Here is a 20910-nt window from a genome sequence, read left to right as displayed (position 1 = left end):
CTTCGGTAGTAAGTACATAGTCCAAGGAAACTTCTCACTTGGTGTTTGTCAGTTGGTTTTGGCCATTCCTTAACGGAATCGATTTTTCCCTTATCCACAGCCACTCCTTCTTTACTGACTATATGACCCAGATAATTGACTTTACCTTGGAATGGCTGGCACTTTTTGGGGTTTAACATCAATTAGGCAGCTTTAAGTCGATTAAAAACGTTTTCTAAATTCTTCAAATGTTCTTCGAATGTCTCCCCCAAGACGATTATGTCATCTAAATAAACCAGGCATGTTTTCCAAGATAACCCTCTGAACACATTTTCCATAAGCCTCTCAAATGTCGCAGGAGCATTACAGAGTCCAAATGGCATAACGTTGAATTGCCACAATCCAGATCCTGTGGTAAAGGCTGCCTTTTCTTTATCTACTGGGTCCATTTCTACCTGCCAGTATCCCGACTTCAAATCCAAAGTAGAAAACAATTTACTTCCAGCCAATGTGTCCAATGTGTCATCGATCCGAGGCAGAGGATAACTATCTTTCTTGGTAACGTTGTTCAGCAAACGGTAATCCACACAGAACCTCGTCGTTCCGTCTTTCTTCTTAACCAGGACCACCGGAGAGACTCATGGGCTCGTAGAAGGTTCTATCACCCCGTCTTTCTTCATTTCCTGAACAATCGTTTCAGCTCCCTCTCTTTTTGCCTGTGGTAATCGTCGAGCTGTTTGACGAATTGGCTTAGCATTACCAGTATCAATTTTATGCTTAACAACGGTAGTTCTTCCCGTCTTTCCTCCTTTCGGTGCGAAAATATCACGATACTGCCGAAGAAATTCCCTTAATTTCCTTTTCTCAATCTGACTCAGATATTGTCCTGCAACTGCAACCATTTGGTCGAATTTGTCGTTGGAATTATCAGATGTTGTCGCCTGACGGATTATGAATGTCACAGGCACACAAGTTCCTACTTTTGCTCATTCTTTATGATCACTGGGTAGTCGTTGACATTGATAAGTCTCACAGGAATTTCCTTAGCCGAAGTCGCCAATTCCTTTCCAATTATGATTCCACGGCCAACCTCATCGTCGTGGTTCCAGGGCTCCATCATCACAGGTCTCCCTTCGTCCACAATTCCCTGTAGCCGCGCTACTATGATCGTTTCGCTTCTCGCAGGCACGACTGTATCTTCTTTAATGGCTGCTTGCACAGTGTTGTCATTATGTGGATGGAGAAATACCTCCTCGTTACCAACTTTGATTACCTTATTCTTAAAATCCAATTGGAATCCATGCGTATTCATTACGTCCAGTCCTAATATAACATCCTCTTCGATGTCAGCAACTATAACAATATGGACGAACTTTTCTGCTCCAATTTCCAATTGTACCTGGATTTCTCCATGAATGTTGGCATTTTCACCTGTAGCGGTCGCAACCTCGTTGGTAACAGTTTCTTACGGCTGTTTATAACTGTCGGGCGTATAATGGTTCTGGTCGCTCCGGTATCCACCAACAACGTATGCCTTCTACCATTTATTTATCCATCGACATATACACTATCTTCACGACATTTCAAAGAAGCTATTAGTATAAGAGGGTCTTTGGAAGAGTTCCGGGTCGAAGCTGCCCCCCTAAGGCTGACTCGTTCTGATTTTCCTGATGGCGAGTTTCTTGATTTTATGGTCTTCTTTTTCTTGCATGTAATACTTTTCATCATATTAACGAGCTGGTCAAGTTTGTCTTCATCTCCTTCCTCTTTTACAGTCCTAACTTTACTGTAACCGCCAGAGGCCTGCGTAGCTGACCCGTATTCGAGGGCGGCGGATAGGACATCAACCAGCGTCTTGTGACAAGCTAATCGCAGTGTTCTCTGCATTTCATGATCACGAAGACTATCAATAAACGTTTGAACGGCCAATTTTTCCATCATGTCTTCGGGAGCTGTTGGATAAGCATATCGTACTAATCTGGCAATGTCTACCTTATATTCTTGAAGAGCCTCATCTTTCTTCTGTCTACGATTTTTAAGCTGCGACTGATATACATGCTCCAAATGTTCGTGGCCATATCGCATATTTAACCTCTTCTTCAGTTGTTCGAAATCATCGGTCTCCTCTACGGCTATGGTCTGAAGCATATCTAAAGCATCTCCTTAAAGAGCGATAGTCAGGTTTACAGCCTTTTCTTTTTCAGACCATCCATGCGCTCTTGCGGCTGATTCGAACTGTTTCATGTAGTTGTTCCATGATGATTTTCCGTCGAAAGTTGGGACTTTAACATGAATAGAACCTCCACTTCCTTCAAATTTCGGCCGTGTCTCCAACTTACATTTCGTCTCGTCTTCTTTTGTCTCCACTGTAATCGGATTGTTTTTTCTCTCTGCTGTCCCTGTTTCTTTCATCTTTCTTTCCATCTCTTTCATCTTTTCTTCGAAGGCCAACTTATCGGCAGCAACTTGGTTTTTTAACGAAGATATTCTATCGTCGAGGGCAGACATCTCAGAAGTTACTTTAGAGATGTTAGCAGAAACTTTACTTTCCAGAGAAGAAATCTCGTTAGAAACTTTGTTTTCTAATGAGACGATGTCGCCGGAAACTTTCGAAATATCGCCAGATACTTTGTTCTCCAATGATGCGATGTCACCAGAAACTTTCGAAATATCGCCAGAAACTTTGTTCTCAAATTATGCGATGTCACCAGAAACTTTCGAAATATCGCCGGAAACTTTGTTCTCTAATTTCGAAATCGACGAGATGACAGCATCTTCAAATATATAAGTCTCTGGATCTAGTCCTTCTTCTAGCAAAGCGTTCTTTAGTCGTTGGACTAACTCGGCCTTTTTTCCGGTAGAAGCTAATTCTCTATCCTCGAAATATTTCCTTAAATTCGTCACTGTGAGCTTATAAATCGTAGCCATTTCCATAATTTCCACTTTACTAATTTATTATATTGTTCTTATTTTAATTTATTAAAAAGCACGATAATTTATATCCATTTATTTAACTAATAATACAATTTATTTGACGAGCGTAACAATTAAAACGCGGCGAGCGATCTTCAAAATTTACTGTCCCTTCCAAATAAAATGTCCTGTTTTATACGCCAGTACCATTAAGCTAGAAACATCGACAGCCCTCTCGACTAGCGGTAAACTGGTATTTTCACATCGGCTCTTCCAGAAGGTTCGAATTGTTGTTTTTATAACATCGTGTGTTAGGTAGGCATTACCTAGAAAATACTCCAATGAATAAGCATATTAGTAATAAACATGTTTACCGTTTTGGGTCAGAATTTAATTTATCGTAACAATACCTTAAAAATGAGCTCTTATAAAAGCGAGTTCGATTCACAGAATAGAAGTGTGTATACAGAATAGAGAGTGACTGTCTGGGCAAGTACGGTCGTTTAATAAACGCCCTTTGGGTTAAAAAAATTGAATATCTTTGGTTGATCTATGTGAAATAGACCACACTTTAATAACTCATTAAGTGCAACAATTTTGATGAGTTATATTAAATATCATTATGTCAAAATTTATTAATATTTATAAATTACTGCGAAATTGAGGGTTCTTCGGCAAAATTAAGTGATAGGTCTTTCGATTTTTTATATTGTCGGTAAGAGTAACTGTATTTGATTCCCATATTTGTGCTGCAGTGCTGAATAGACTCAGCTCTTAAAACTTCAATATATTGTTTAGTTACTTTATTCCATCTTTCATAGTAATGTTTTGTTCCTATACCTACATAATTTTTTGCTACATTGGCCGGTTTGTTATCAAACCATTTCTTTATCACTATACCATCCCTGTTAGCAGAAACAACACTAGGTCCTTGGTCTTATCGTTTTAAGATTTGATCACTAGGAAGCAGTAGTTAAAAAAAAAAAAGATTTAGTCTTTTTACCCACTGAATATATAGATTTTGAGTTAAAATACTGAAAGACGCGATAAGTACTGAAATAATTGACAAAGTACAAGAAATAATATTTTTTGCAATTCTGTCAGATAAATGCATTACAACACCTACTGATGCACCAAAATAGGTATATATGGGCTTTAGTTTTGTAGTGGACACTTAATATGTTATAAAGTCATAATACTTTGGCTACCTAAAACATGGATCTTGATTTCCCATTTTTTCGGTTTATGCTTGATGTATTGGTTTATAATTAATGTTACCCTTTAATGGTACCATTTTTTTATCCACGCATAAATTTCTTTCTATAGGCACTTCTAGGCATTTTTATTTGATATTATCGTACAGGGAACGTACCTACCATAGTCTATCTGTATTGTTTTCCGGTCAATTATTTATATCCGCTAGATGAATGGTTTTTTGAAAAATCGGTTATATGGCATGTTATCTTTTACCAGTGGAATTCTAACATCTAAAAACCAATACAGTGTAACTCGAGGATATTGTACATTTCCCATTATTACGTGTCTCCCTATACTTTTTTTTATTTTATCAGGAGTTGTTTGAGAAAATCTTGCTATATGCTAGTGAATAAAATAATGATTTTTCATCTCAACCATTACTGAGAAAATATCATAAGATATATACTTATTATTGAAAAAATCAATTGGTGCTGGTAAATCAACAACTTGCTCTGGAATGGGATCATAACATGTTACCTTTCTGGTCCCGAACTGTACATCTTGCATCCATTTAATTTGTATTTTTTCTAGTAAAATCATGGTTTAAAAAAAACACTTAATAGTTGTTGTTGCACTCATTTGATTTACTTCATCTTCTATAAGTTCTTAGTTGTAGTTTGTCTCTTGTTCCAAATCATCTTTTGGATATTAAGAATTATCTCTGCCTTTATTTGAACGAGCACCTTCATTTAAATATTGAAATATTTCGTTATTAGTTTCCATTTGAGTATCATCCTTCCATCTATCATCTTCATAGTCAATATCCGGATTATCTGAGTTATCATTTTAGAAATAATACAGTAACTCCTCATTTGTAAGTGGTTTTTTTACTATATTTAGCTATATCTAAAAATACAAAATAATAAATATTCGTTTTGTCACAATAACATCCTAAAAAGTAGTTTGTATCTAATAAGGTACAAACATATATTTTGGAAACCCATGCATACTGTGATAAATTAAAGTGTTTATTTACCTATCAAATATATACCCGCGTTTATTCCTAAAAATAAGCAGCAAACACATTATACACAAACAGACTGTCCTAACCTCCTGCAAATGTCATTCAAACAAACTAATTTCAAATTAGCTTATAACCAACAAGCAAAAACAACTCGCAGAATAATATAAGAATATAATCGCAGATATATGTCGATTCCCATTTATATTTGAAATCATACAGCATAAAACGACTATTATATTAGATCGTGGATTGACTACCTAAAAAAATTTTATGCAGAGGAAGAACAGACGACGATAGAGCCGGAAACACCAGAAATTATCACAAATGAAAAACTTATAACACTTACTTCCTTTACATTTATAAACATATAAATGTAAAGAAAGTTAAGAAAATACTTGAAAAGCTAAAGAACAGAAAAGCAGCAGGTAAAGACGGAATACAAAAAGAATTACTGAAATATTGTGGAGCAGCAATGACAGAACAATTAACAACATTAATTAATAAAATTATAAAACAATAAAACACCGGAAGAATGGAGAACTAGTAAACTAATTCTACAAAAAAAAAGGATAAAAAACAGCCAGAAAACTACAGAGGTATATACTTAATAAATACAACCCTAAAACAAAATATAACTAAAATTCTACAAGTGCTAATAGATCAGAAGATAAGTTTAGCAGATGAACAACAGGGTTTTCTTAGTGGAAGATCGTGTACAGATGCAATATTCATTATAAAGAAAAATAGAAACAGAGATACTAACATATATAGAACAAAAAAGATTAAAGTGGTATGGACATGTAAGAAGAACTAGCGACAGCAGATGGATAAAGAGAATAACCGAATGGAGCCCCATAGGAAGAAGGAAAAGAGGACGACCCCGAAAATCCTGGAGGAACGAAATAGACGACGCCATGAGTAAGAGAGGCCTAAACGATGGAGAATGGAACAACAGAGAGAGATGGAAACGGTTGAGCGAGGGAAGGCAGTGAATACTGTAGAATCCCTAAATATATATACTCTGTTACGCAGACGACTCAATATTGATAGTACAAGACGAAGATAGTCTGCAAAGACTGCTCCACAGATTTAACATAAGAGCAAAAGAATTTAATATGACAATCTGATCTCAGAACATAAAAACAATAGTAGTCGGCAAAAAACCAACCAGATGTAAAATAGAAATTGATGGCATCATTAACAAGTAATAGAAATAAAATACTTGTGAATTACACTGTCCAGCTATGGAGACCTGGACAAAGAAATGAGAGATCAAGTACATAAAGCAAATAGACTAGCAGGATGCCTTAATAACACTATATGGCGAAACGGACACAATAACAGTGAGATGAAGTCAAAAATTCATAAAGCCAGTGTAAGACTAATAACAGAAAATTACAGAGTAAAATAACAGAAACAAGACCAGACACAGCCACAATGCAAAGGCTACTCAAAACGACAGAGATGAGAGTACTGAGAAGAATTACAGGAAATACGCTGAGAGATCGAAAGAGAAGTGATGACATTAAAAGAAAATGTAACGTACAGTGTCTAAATGAATGGAAGCAAAATAGAAAAAACGATTGAAATAACCATTTTCTATTGCTATCTGAAGGTACATGTTTAAAACCATTAAATACATGGGTAATAACCCTTTAAATGTTATACGTTACATGTTAGTTACATGTAACTTAAAATTATTCATGTAACATTTGTTTTTTTTTTCATTGTTGCTTGAAACAACTGTTGTTTGATTAGGATTTACTAAAGCCCTTTAAAAAAAGGTTAATACCCAAAAAGCCCTCAGGTAATTGGAAGTACTATAAAAAGGCCATAACCAAATATAACAAACCATGTGCAACATTGATTAAATTTGAAGCAAAGGCCATGCTTATTGAATCTATATATCTTACAGATAATTCAATTAATTTTTTTTTTCACGTGTCATCACCAATAAATATGTGGACGTGATTGCATACTGCTATTGTTTCCAATTTTTATGGTTATCGTACAATACTTGTTTTTAGCAAATACCAAAGTGTATTTAGTTAATAGTAAATAGAAACTGTATGCTTGATTTGGAAATTAAAAATTATTGAATTCGTAACTAGAACAGCCATTTAATATCATTTTTGATAAGATTGCAGGTGATGTGTTTTGACCTTCAGTTAATCTGCTATTGTTGGTATATTCTTGTTGTGGACTTCTTCTTTTAGTATTGGCAACCAAAGGCTGATACATTCTGCTGATAAATTTGATACAAATTTTTCTTGGTTAAGTAGAATGAGGGCTGTTTCTTAGACTTTTATCTTTTTCATGATTATTAATGCATCTTTCCACTGTGGTCTGTGTTCGTTGTCATAGTCATGATTGCATATCTAGATTTCTCAAAATTTCTGTTCTTGATCGATATTTTATGCTCGTTTATCCTGACCTTTAGTAATATACGCAGCAGTGAAATACGTGTACTCTTTTAGGTGAGTTTCAAGCTTTCGAAAATGTTTAATTTCATCATCAGGAAAAAATGAAATAAAGTGCTAATGTTAGTAAATCATCCTCGAAAAAATTTTTGTAAAACTTATTTTTTTACTTACGTTACTGAGATTATTTCTTGGATGTTACACTAACATGTGACATTTTTACGCACCACTCATAAAATGAGTTAACAATTAAAAAATACATGGTGTAAAAAAATTTTTTTAATTGACAAATTATATAAACTGACACATAAGAAAAAGACAAAATTAAAAAACAGTTTTTAATGCCAAGTGTGCCAGCCAACTGTGAATTGTGATTAAGAGAAAATGTCACTTTGGACCACGGTTCGTAGACTTACTACGGTTGCCTCTTCCGACTAGGGTGGGGATGCTTGAGTTACGTCACCAGAGTACACAAGAATACAAAACCCATTTATTGTCACAGTTTGTTCTTGGTAATTATCTTTCAGTTTATTATTTGCTTTATTATTGATCGTTTCCTTAATATCTCAGTTTACTTTATATTTTTGTTTTTGAAATTTTGATGTTGTTTTCTATAAAAACTTATTTTGAATTATCGAAGAAACGTTATTTATTGTAGTTGTACATCGTACCTATTGTCTTCGTATCTTTTTATAAGGTAGGTTAAAACTTTAAAATTTCATTGTGTATTAACGTAATAATAATGTTGATGAAATTTTAGAATGCCAGGCACAGGTTATAGTGTGAAGGAAAGATATTAAAAAAATGGAAAAAATAGTTTTGTAATTCTGTAATTCATTCAATAGTTAATCCAGTATTGATGAAAATTCAGCATACGCGACAAATTTTCAGTGTAAAATGGAGATTGAAGTCCTAGATCTACGTATCTTTACTATTTTCCACACATTAAAGACATAAAAACGACGATTAACAATGTTACGATTCAAATTACTATAATCTCGTGACGTAATTTCGGGCTTAATGTTCATTGGTTATTCGGAAGAGGCAACCGTAGTTGGTTGCCTAAGTCTACGAACCGTGATTTTGGACATTGCAAATGACACCACTTCTTCTTTTATTATTTTTTCTTATTCTTATGAAGTATTACTACCTACTAATAGAATATAAATCAAAATTTACCCGAAAGTTATTTGAAACCAAAATTGTAAACTAAAAATTTTTTATAAAGATAGAAGAATGAAATTTGAAAAATTAAAATGAATCAATTGATGAGACATCATTGGAATAGAGAATGGTTAACCAAATATAATAGGTAGGAGTAAATAGTGCTTAATTGATTTATATCACTCCTTTTGTTCATTGCATTGGAATTTTGAGAAATGAATGCCATTTCTAAGAAAAATCTTTTAGTGTAGTTAGACTCTATAGCTAAAACTTTGACTAATTCATAATTCATTTTATGATGTTCTTTGTTAACATGTTCTGCTAAAGCAGGTCTTTCAGGATATAATCTGCTATCACTCCGGTGACTAATTAATCGATTATTTAAACTGCGTGAAGTTTGTCCCACATATAATAAATTACAGTTGTTACATGGAATTTGGTAGACGACGTTATAACAATTTTTAATGTCATTCTTATCTTCAACTTTAGAAAATATAGTTCTTGAAGTTAATGAGGTTTTAAAAGCTATTTTTAAGTTGGTAATATCTTTGAACAATCTTGCCAGTCTGGGTGTTATGTCTTTAATATATTTTAAAGAAGTATATAAGCAATTGCAAAGCAGTGTAACATCCAAGAAATACTAATCTCAATAACGTAACTAAAAAAACAACTTTTACATCTTTTAATAAAAAAATTTTGTTGGAGGATGTTTTAATAACATTAGCACTTTATTTCAGTTTTTCCTGATGATAAAAATAAACATTTTCGAAAGCTTGAAACTTAGTTAAAAGAGTAAACTTATTTCACTGCTGCGTATCTCAATAATCCTCAAAGCTCCGTTTTCGAACGTAATATATATATATATATATATATATATATATATATATATATATATATATATATATATATATATATATATATATATATATATATATATATATATATATTGTGACGATTAGGGTTTATAGAAAATAATTTATAAGTTATATACTACATAATATTAGATATTTGGTTGTTTTAAATAAGTTATATACTAGAGAATTTAATAAAAATATATTTATGTGAGGGCATTTTTAATAAATTAGCATATAATAATTGTAAAAAGTTGTATTTAGTAATTTTAATGTTGTAAATAGATTTAAGTGAGCCATGTGCCTAGGCAACCAACTATACATACTCCAAGTGTCAAATTAAGAATCATAATTACGAATAAAAGTGGGGTTATATAATATATTGTTTGAAATGTGTATTTTATTAAATTAGAGTGTTAGTTACTAATTTAATTATATATTCTGATCTGAAAAGCCTAAATGTAAACAAAATTATTAATAGAAAAGAATGGAATTCTCTGGATCTCCGGAGATGGCCATGTTTGCGAAATGGTTTGTTCCAGAAAATTCAGACAAGTAGTTAATGGAACAAATTGGAACATGATCTCTTACGAGATGGTTCTAGAATATCAAAAAGATATAAATACCCGTGATTTGGATTCAAGATGGCAGTTTTTAAGTTTTTTAGTCAGAAGTCAAGCAGTTTATTATGAAAGTTAGTTAGAGTCAGTGAATCAAGTACAAATAGTCCAATAGTTTAATATAGTGAGTTAAATGAAGATTAAAAATTATGCATATAATTTAATGCACATTTATAATTATACACAAATAATTATTGAAGATAAAAAAAGGTATATTGGAAGAAATTAAATTATATTATGGTTGGAGATTAGTATAAATCAACTTATAATAATTGGATATTGGTATATTGAAAAGAAGAATAAATATAAATGCTGTTTGCTGGTTTGGTTGGTGGTGTATAGATGCTGGTGAAGAAAAATATATCTTAAATTGGTAGAAGCTGATAATTGAAAAAAGTAATTTCACAAAAAAACAAGGATAACTGAAGTACGAAGACATTCAGTGGTGATTAGAATCTATATACTTAGTGGAAAATAGTTCATTTAGGCATTCAGTGAAAGAAAGGTACAAAATTTTGTTAATATAATTTAGTTAGTGTCATAACAATTTCAATTTTGAAGATAGTTTGTTTAAATTTTAGATTGTCTATAGAATTTAATTAGTTTTATAAGAATATCAGTTTAAAGATAGTTTATTTTAAATTTACATTGACTAGGTTAGATATATATGTGTGTTTCATAATAGTTATAATAAAGATAATTTAAAAAAGTACTTACAAGCTAATTCTTTGAGAACCGCGATAAAAACCCTATATATTATATTATTAAAAATACTCATTGCTCATCATTCAAACAAATAACACATCATAACAATTTGGCACCCAACGCGGTGGCTCTCTATTTAAAAGAATTAGTTTGGGAAGATAAGTGCTCTCATATAATTAAATTAATTATCAGTAGAAAGAAAAAATTATAGATTTTATTTTAATTATATTTGAACAAGTAAAGTCTAAAAATGTCTCAAGGAAAGAAAGGTACAAGAAGCAAAAAGAATGAAGAAGATGTGGAAGTAGAAACACAACCTATACAAGAGGAGAGTTTAGTTCAAGTTCCACAAGATACTGCAGAAATGAATCCAGAAAGAGAGGAAAATGTCAATATGGCAGCTTTGATGTCATTAATGATGCAGATGAACAAGACAATAGAAGAGAATTCAAAAGAAATCAAAGAAGACATAAAAAAATTGGAAGAGAATTCAAAAGAAGTCAAAGAAGACATGAAAAAAATGGAACAAAAATTGGAAGAGAATTATAGAAAATTAGAAAAGAAAATAGAAGATAATAATAATAAAATTGTAAAACAAATGGAAAAACAAATGGATAAAAAACTTGAAGCTGCAGAGAAAAAAGTAGCAAATGAAATAAAAATCATACGGAATGACTACAAGAAAAGGATAGAAAATGAGAGGACAGAAGTAAAGAGGATTATTCAAGATAATAAAATAGATATAGAACAGAAAATAGAGTTACAGAAATGTAACTTAGAAGTAAAAATTAACGAAGACAGGAGAAACACAGAAGAAAAATTAGACGATATACAACAAAATATCCAAATAAATAGTAATCAAATAAGAAATGTGGAACAGAGAATAGATGATATTTCACAAATGAGAGACATAGGGAGACCTTACTTAAATATAACAAATGAGACTGGGATTAAATTCTCTGGTAATATAAAAAATTTGCATCCTAGAGTATACATAAATAGTTTAAAACATAAATTAAGATTTGTGAATAATATTAATGATATTAAAGATTATATTAGAGTGACATTAAATGACAATGCAGCAACTTGGTTTGCTGGTATTGAGAATGATTTAGATAATTTTCAAACATTTGAAAATAAATTTTTAAATTATTATTGGGGTGAATTAGAGCAAGCAAAGTTTAGAGAAATTCTATATTTTGGAAAGTATAATCAAAATTTAAAATCAAATATGGTAGATTATGCATTGAAATTGATAACAGTTGCAAAATATTTAGAACCACCACTTAGAGAGGATGAAACAGTCTTAAATGTATCTAGACATTTTGATGCTGATGTTGTGCAAACCGTAACTGTACAAAATATTCAAACAATAGATAGTTTTATTAATTTTATTCAAAGAATACAAAGAGGCAATATGACAAGTAATAATAACAACAGAAAAAACAATAATAACTTTCAACAATATAGACAATCATATAACAATAACACTAGGTATGGTGATAATTTACAAAATTTTAATAATAATAACAGTAATCAAATTAGACAAAATTGTAATAACAATACTAGTTATAATAGACAACATTTTAATAACAGTACTAATAATAATAGACAAGATTTTAACAATAGAAGAAATACAGAGCGACCTAACTATAACAGACAGGTAAATTGTGTTCGAAGGAATAGAAGCTGCGAAGACAGGGAACGAAATAGTACAAGGCAAGAAAATGTGAGTAGAAGTCATAGTAGGGAAAGACATAGGACATCAGATCCAAGTGGTCAGATACAATCTGACAATTCTAATAATCAAAATTTTGTGCAGTAAACTTTCTGAATTACAAGTTAGGCCATTGCTATTATGAAAAACCTTCTGAATTTATTTCTTTAGATGAGGATAAAATTATTGACTCTATTAATTTAATTTATATAAATGCTTTGGCCAAAAATAAAATGATTAAAATTATGATAGATACTGGTTCAGAAAGTACATTAGTCTCGGAGAATTTTATTTTTAATACATTAAAACTATCAGATATAATAAAGATTCCAAAAATTAAAATTATTGGTGCAAATAATAAGAAGTTGGGTGAAATTGATAAACTAGCCAATTTTAAAATTAATATTCTTAATAAAGAAATTAATATGCAAGGATTTATTGTCAAGGATTTATGTGTTGATATATTAATGAGAAATGATACATTGGAAAGGAAGAATGTAAAGATAGATTTTGAAGAAAAAATGGTAACTTTGGAAGGGCAAATAATTAAATTTATGCAGAAAGATGAGGTGGAACAAGGAATAAGAGTTGATAGGATATTATTAAAAGAAAATAATGATGTTTATGAAGAAGAAATGTATTTTGATGATAGGGAAATGTCCCAGAAGAATGTAAAGAATAATTATTGTAGTGAATATTTAAGGAATGGAAATTTTAAGCAGATAGATGCCTACGAGGCGGAGTGCGTAAAATTGGAAGCAAGGAATAATGAGTACATATTGAAGAATAATGTGATTTGTAAAGAAGAAGATATGATGAAAGTTTTAAATTGCCCTGAAGAATATAAATCAATAGTCATTTCCATATTGCAGCAACACAAGGGACTTGTCAATAAAGAAAATTATACAAAATTTATTAAACTATATCCCTGCTCTAGAACAAATGTTAAAACATTAAAATTATATATTAATCAATTTTTCGAAGAAATAGGACCATTTAGAAATTGCATAATAGATAATGCTACATATTTTAACAACCAAAAATTTCGGACATTTTGTGAGAAAAAGGGAATCAACATTCATTTTACAAGTATCAGACATCCTCAGGCAAATCCTGCAGAAAGATATATTAAAGAAGTTATAAAATATTTAAGGATACTGTGCCAAAATCAACACGAAACTTGGCAGCAACATATACCACAAGTAGAATATTTTTTAAATAATACACATAATTTGAATACAGAGGAAGTACCAGAATATTTAATGTTTGGCCATATAGGAAACAGAAAGTGGATTAGTGAATATAATCAGGATATGTTAGAACAAGTAATGCAGAAAGTGAATAACCGAATTAGGAGGAAAGCTGAAAAATATATCAGAAGACAAAATCGAAATATAAAAAAACCAATAACATTTCAAAAAGGAGACCTAGTGTTAATTCGTTCACTTAGAAAAAGTAATGTTAAAGAAAACCGTTGTAAGAAATTACAACCAATGTTTGAAGGTCCATATACAATTGAAAATCAGAATGGACTAAATAGTTATGTGTTAATAGATGCAGAGAACAGACTAAGAGGCATATTTCATATCAACGACATTTTTCAATATCATGAAGAGATTGAATAATGATTTCTATACCTTTAACACAAATATAATAACACTAATAACTTACTGATATATCCATTTTATTCAATAGACTTGATTTGTTAAATGGTAGATGGTAGATTTCATTATTTTGAATCAATTTGACATCATACTTGTTGAATTTTGTATATATGGAAATTAATTTGTACCCTAAAAATCATAATTTGGGGTTAGACACAAAATTGATACTATAATTGCTATAAAAAAAAGTCTTTCTGATATAATAAAGTGAAAAAAAAACTTACCAATTTATATTGATGAAAGTTATTTTGAATGGAAATAATTCCTAGATTTTGTCTATAAATAAACAGAACACAATATCCATTATATTTTTAATTAAGGTTATATTTTATTCTCTCCATTTGACATGACAGTTTGACCATAGAATAGCCGAACTGTGCTCCGTTGTTCTCTGCTTTGACATAGACAGCGAACAGGGATGTATTTAACACACTTTAAATAATAAAAAAAAATTGAATTATTAATTTATTAAATTTAATAAGGTATGAGAAAATTATTATTTAAAAAAATAATAAGTAAATTATTTATTTTAAATATTATTTTTGGGGTATTGTGACGATTAGGGTTTATAGAAAATAATTTATAAGTTATATACTACATAATATTAGATATTTGGTTGTTTTAAATAAGTTATATACTAGAGAATTTAATAAAAATATATTTATGTGAGGGCATTTTTAATAAATTAGCATATAATAATTGTAAAAAGTTGTATTTAGTAATTTTAATGTTGTAAATAGATTTAAGTGAGCCATGTGCCTAGGCAACCAACTATACATACTCCAAGTGTCAAATTAAGAATCATAATTACGAATAAAAGTGGGGTTATATAATATATTGTTTGAAATGTGTATTTTATTAAATTAGAGTGTTAGTTACTAATTTAATTATATATTCTGATCTGAAAAGCCTAAATGTAAACAAAATTATTAATAGAAAAGAATGGAATTCTCTGGATCTCCTGAGATGGCCATGTTTGCGAAATGGTTTGTTCCAGAAAATTCAGACAAGTAGTTAATGGAACAAATTGGAACATGATCTCTTACGAGATGGTTCTAGAATATCAAAAAGATATAAATATCCGTGATTTGGATTCAAGATGGCAGTTTTTAAGTTTTTTAGTCAGAAGTCAAGCAGTTTATTATGAAAGTTAGTTAGAGTCAGTGAATCAAGTACAAATAGTCCAATAGTTTAATATAGTGAGTTAAATGAAGATTAAAAATTATGCATATAATTTAATGCACATTTATAATTATACACAAATAATTATTGATAGAAATTAAATTGGAATATAGTATATTGGAAGAAATTAAATTATATTATGGTTGGAGATTAGTATAAATCAACTTATAATAATTGGATATTGGTATATTGAAAAGAAGAATAAATATAAATGCTGTTTGCTGGTTTGGTTGGTGGTGTATAGATGCTGGTGAAGAAAAATATATCTTAAATTGGTAGAAGCTGATAATTGAAAAAAGTAATTTCACAAAAAAACAAGGATAACTGAAGTACGAAGACATTCAGTGGTGATTAGAATCTATATACTTAGTGGAAAATAGTTCATTTAGGCATTCAGTGAAAGAAAGGTACAAAATTTTGTTAATATAATTTAGTTAGTGTCATAACAATTTCAATTTTGAAGATAGTTTGTTTAAATTTTAGATTGTCTATAGAATTTAATTAGTTTTATAAGAATATCAGTTTAAAGATAGTTTATTTTAAATTTACATTGACTAGGTTAGATATATATGTGTGTTTCATAATAGTTATAATAAAGATAATTTAAAAAAGTACTTACAAGCTAATTCTTTGAGAACCGCGATAAAAACCCTATATATTATATTATTAAAAATACTCATTGCTCATCATTCAAACAAATAACACATCATAACAATATATATATATATATATATATATATATATATATATATATATATATATATATATATATATATATCCACTTCTGTCGATAAGAGCTGAAGATGGCAGACCGCCAACGGTATAAAACTATGTACGCCACAAGAGAGAATAGACTTCGCCAGAGTCTTGATCTTGTGAGGCTTTTGGCTGTTGATCAAAGGTCAACAATTCTGGGAGTTCTATCAGAGTGTTGATCTATGAACAACTCCACTGGTCCTGAAGGCAGACCGCTTGTACTAGAGTGTTGTAGCTTCGAACCAGTCTTAAAGTGTTGATCTGAGACGTAACTGTTACGTGACTAAGTGTTGATTAGTCACTTCCAGCTCCTTGCCAGATCAAGTGTTAATCGACTTGTCTAATCATATCTTAGAATATTCCTTCTCTTTAGCGCCCGCCCGTGTGTGTGCGTCTGTATGTAGTAACACATCGTATAACTGTATTTATTTTTCGCATGTATAAACAGTGGGTCAAAGCGCCGTCGACACCGTCGCCGCCATGATTGACATTTAAATTTTTTATTGTAATTACCTACGATCTTATTTGTTTGAATATTTATGTCAAATATATTTTTACTTAAATTATATCTGTGTTTTATTGAGTCTTCTGTCTAAAAGAGCTACCCGTCACATCCTTAACTGGCGCATGTCGAATAAGGAAGTCTGTTATGACTCTGAACTGATTCTGACTTGTTATTCGCATTACTTCAGCCCTGTTAGCACATGTCTGTCCAATATACATGTTGCCATATGTGTTAACCGGGTCTCTATGACCTAGAACTCATACTAGTGTAACACTGTTGTGTTCCTGTCGAGTTCATGTTGACATTTCCACACTAGCGTAGAGTACACAATCATATTGTTTACGATTGTTAATTTAAAAAACAAAAAGGTATTTTAATAAATATGCCTTATTCCGTAGAATTAATCTACAATTAATGTTAAAGTACAAATGTTAAATAAGTGACTTGATTAAAGAAAGTTAACACCAACAGTTTGAAATATTTTTGTAAATCTTACAAAAGTTTAATATGTTTAATTTTTTTTTATTTATTATATATTCCCTTTCTTATAATGTTTAATGTCTCTTCCAGGAATTGAGGGGTAACAACAAGCACGATGTTGAGGCGGCGATGGCGCCTGGGCTCCTCCAGCAGATGCTTTTCGTGACGTGAAGATGAACTCGTCGCTTCTGGTGGTGGACGACAACTCGTCTTCAGTTATCATCAACAATGCTCCAAACGAGCCCACTTACAATATCACGGAAGTTGTGCTCTTTGGCACTATAGGTAATAAAATGTATTTAATTGTAATGTATATATCAGTGATGCGTTAGACTTAACTTTATCCATATTCCTACTAAAAAGTGATGTATTAATACAATACCAGCATAAGTAATGGTGATCGAGCAATAAATGTCGTTAACATTCCAAAATATATGTCACTACTACAGTGTATCTAAAAGGGATCAATAATGAAGACTCTTAATTTTTGAAAATAAAATATTTGATATTTAAGAATAAATTTATAATTATAAATAAAAATACGTATATCAAAACACTATAAGGATCAAAAGAATGCTGACATGTATGATAATAAAATTTTATTCGGCTAACTTACAATCTACCATATTATGTAAATCACTTGTGTTCGCTATAATTTCGTGGGTGTTGAAAAATCTTGATCATTTTTTAAGTATAGCTTTTTTGATTTGTGATATAAGCATCGCTTACATCAGATCAAGGATTGAACGAATGTATAATGGTAGAATGTTATAATGTTATCAATTTATAAAAATATTAGTGTTTTTTAAACATACTCTAAGAAAATGCAAAAGAAATCATTTTTGCAAAAATGTTTGAAGTATCTTTAAACGTAGGATATTGGCACAGGGAACATTGAATGCATCTAATGTAATTTTGTACTTCAATTACCTACCGAACAGTTTAGCCTACTGAAGTTTAGTAACAGGCAAACTACCAAGATTAATCGGTATTAACGTAATTATTTATTACATGAACAATAAATATGAAAAACTAAAATTATACTTTATTCTACGTAGGTTATAAACTAGATATACTATTCTATATCTATAAAATAACTCTTGTCAAAACGTGACATTACATTACAATCCAATATCTCACTGTAATGTCCTTATGCAAGTTGAATCTACATCCTAATTGAATCACTTATTTTAAAAAGGTAACATGTACATAAATGCAAAGTTTACAGAAAGACAAAAAAACTCATTTTCTTCAAAAATGGTGTAGTTACAAAAATCTTTCAAATATATGAGTTAATAGTGGATGTGTTGTTTGCACAATGCCATGGTTGTCAATTGCTTAAAGTACACTATACCAATAGAATATTTGTTTAAATATTTTGCATATCATGTTACCTTTTTGAAACAAATGTGTGCGAGTCCAAGAAAAAATGGAGCAATCATTATTTTATTTCAGTTTAATTCAAATAATATGAAAAAAAAAATTTAAAATACAACTAATAAACTATACACTAACTAGAAATCCTCTTCTGCTGGCTCAGCTAGCTCTGTTGTAGGCCATGTCACAATCTGACACCAATATTCCTTTTTTCTACTGGAATATACACCAACAGTTTCTTTCACAACAAGTCTTCAATGTTTTTATGATTAATTGGCATTTTTACGGAATATGCAGGATATGAAACGCAGTCAGGAAGATTAACTCTGCTTTCTTATATATTGGCTAATCCAAAACACTCCTGGATTATTCCATCAATAAATGGAAGTGCAGTTACTTTGCCAGAAGTTTCCTTAGAATATCGTAACTCATAGAAATCGCTGACTTGAAAGGAAACTTTTTTATCAGTGGCAATGTTCTTGCCATGGCTTGAAATTGACAAAACTTGCTTCTTATAGTGTTGTGGCCACCATTTTTTGAAGTCGATTACTTTCGTACCAACGACTTTGTGAACACTAATTTTTCTACTTTTTGAAGAAGTCTCAATGAGAGAGATATATTCATTATGAGAGTATATTCTATCATGTCTCCGTAGTTTTCTTTTCACAATTCCAAAATCTCGATCACATTCATTAAAAGAATGTAATCCTCATTGGAAATCCTCATCCAATCCTCATTGGAAAGTAATGTGCGATATTTTGAAACCGACCACTTGATGTTAGCGTTAACAAAAATCGCACTACGGCATTGTTTTTATTTAGGCCGTGGCATCCGTCTGAGAAAAGATACAACTCGGTTACCGTTAAGGGTACGTGTTCTTCAATGAAATTGAGCAAAAATGTACATACTTCATTTGGACCTTTCAATGATTCTCCTTCTTGGTATGAATAAAAAAAGGCTTTGTTGTTCTTCATATCATAAATATACAAAATTCATAAATCCATAAGTGCCTGTAGTAAAATAACTCATTACAGATTCTACATGTAGTCGATTGTTATTGCCATTACATCCTCTCTTTCTCCGCACATTCTGCTTATTTCATCTATTTTTGCGTAGAATTTCTTTGCTCTTCTTTTATGCACTAGAAGCTCAGCTACAGCAACTCTTTTAGCATTTTCATTTAAAAATGGATCTGCTATCTTTGTTTTTAAATTTTCACACAGTGAACACACATTCAACTGAGGTCGGCCAAACGAAAGATCGAAATTTTCTTTAAAATAGGAATAGAAGTAGTTATATTTTATAATTTTATCGGTGATATCCGGATTATTCTCCAGAAACATTTCATGAATAATTTTAGGTAGTGGACTTCTTTTTTAGGTAACGAATTAACAAATTCATGAATTCGATGCAAGTACTTGCCCTTCAATAGCATTATGCCTAGACGCTATTGCTGTTTCTCATAAATCACGAGGAAGTTTGTACTAAGACTTTAGTTTGCATAAACGATAAACTCTTTTTATTGTAATTCCATGCAAGCGTATGAAAGCTTTCTTGCATAGTTCTTTTATCTGCCCATTACTACAAACATAGTATTTACAAGAATAACTTTTATGCTTACTTGATGCTACGGATGCCTTAAGGTTTATAATGTTTTGCACCGGATTCGAGTCTATGAGTCCATGCAGATATAGATCCTGCTCATTTTTGTTTGAAAGTTGAATAAGGTTGCCTATAATTTCCGCCTTGTTTTCACAAGAGAACATATGGCAATACTTCTTTAGACAGCTAAAAATAATAAAAAATCTATTTAACTCTGTACTCTAAAAACTGTACTATTTTTACTTACCCACAGTTTACTCCTGTTTTTCTCTGAGGAACTTCTTTTCCAACATGATTTATATGAGCTTTTATTTTCACCTTAGCATTTCGTATAAAATTTTGTTTATAGTTGTCTGCATTCACAACACCTTTCCTCTTTTTTCGTATTATTTCATCATTACTCTTGCTACTAGACCACATCACTGTATTACAATAAACAACGGTCAAGTGAGCTAGCTGTACTTGCAAGAACTGGCGTGATCGTGATATTATTATTCCAATACGTTACCGTCAGCCGAAAGCCGATCGTTGCCGAACCAATTCAGTTGGGTTAGTTCGAAAAGGCAACATGGCCGACATTTGTTACCTTTTCTAACTAAATCAAAACTCAATGTCTATTTTTAACAGGGACAAGATGAGATATGTTACGTTTTCAAACCACATACTGTGTAGGAACAATTTGTGAGCAACATTGTGTCAAAAACAGTATTTGGCCAAAAGTGTCATTTGTTACCTTTTCGAAACAAGTGATTCA

At 31.0% G+C, this 20910-nt stretch overlaps 1 protein-coding gene across 1 annotated transcript in view; it reads left to right on the top strand.

The window, feature by feature from the left end:
- The window catches only part of mAChR-A (muscarinic Acetylcholine Receptor, A-type), a 229925-nt gene that overhangs the window by 33279 nt on the left and 175736 nt on the right, over positions 1–20910 (top strand). Inside the window, exon 2 of the mRNA XM_072523255.1 lies at positions 17268–17462. Within this exon, the coding sequence (XP_072379356.1) occupies positions 17351–17462 (112 nt within the window). The 5' untranslated portion in view covers positions 17268–17350. The remainder of the gene's footprint in view (positions 1–17267; positions 17463–20910) is intronic.

Source organism: Diabrotica undecimpunctata, chromosome 2 (genome assembly GCF_040954645.1).
Source record: "Diabrotica undecimpunctata isolate CICGRU chromosome 2, icDiaUnde3, whole genome shotgun sequence".
Taxonomy (NCBI): domain Eukaryota; kingdom Metazoa; phylum Arthropoda; class Insecta; order Coleoptera; family Chrysomelidae; genus Diabrotica; species Diabrotica undecimpunctata.
The sequence above is the reverse complement of the archived record's forward strand: the minus strand, read 5'-3'. Positions and strand labels throughout refer to the sequence as shown.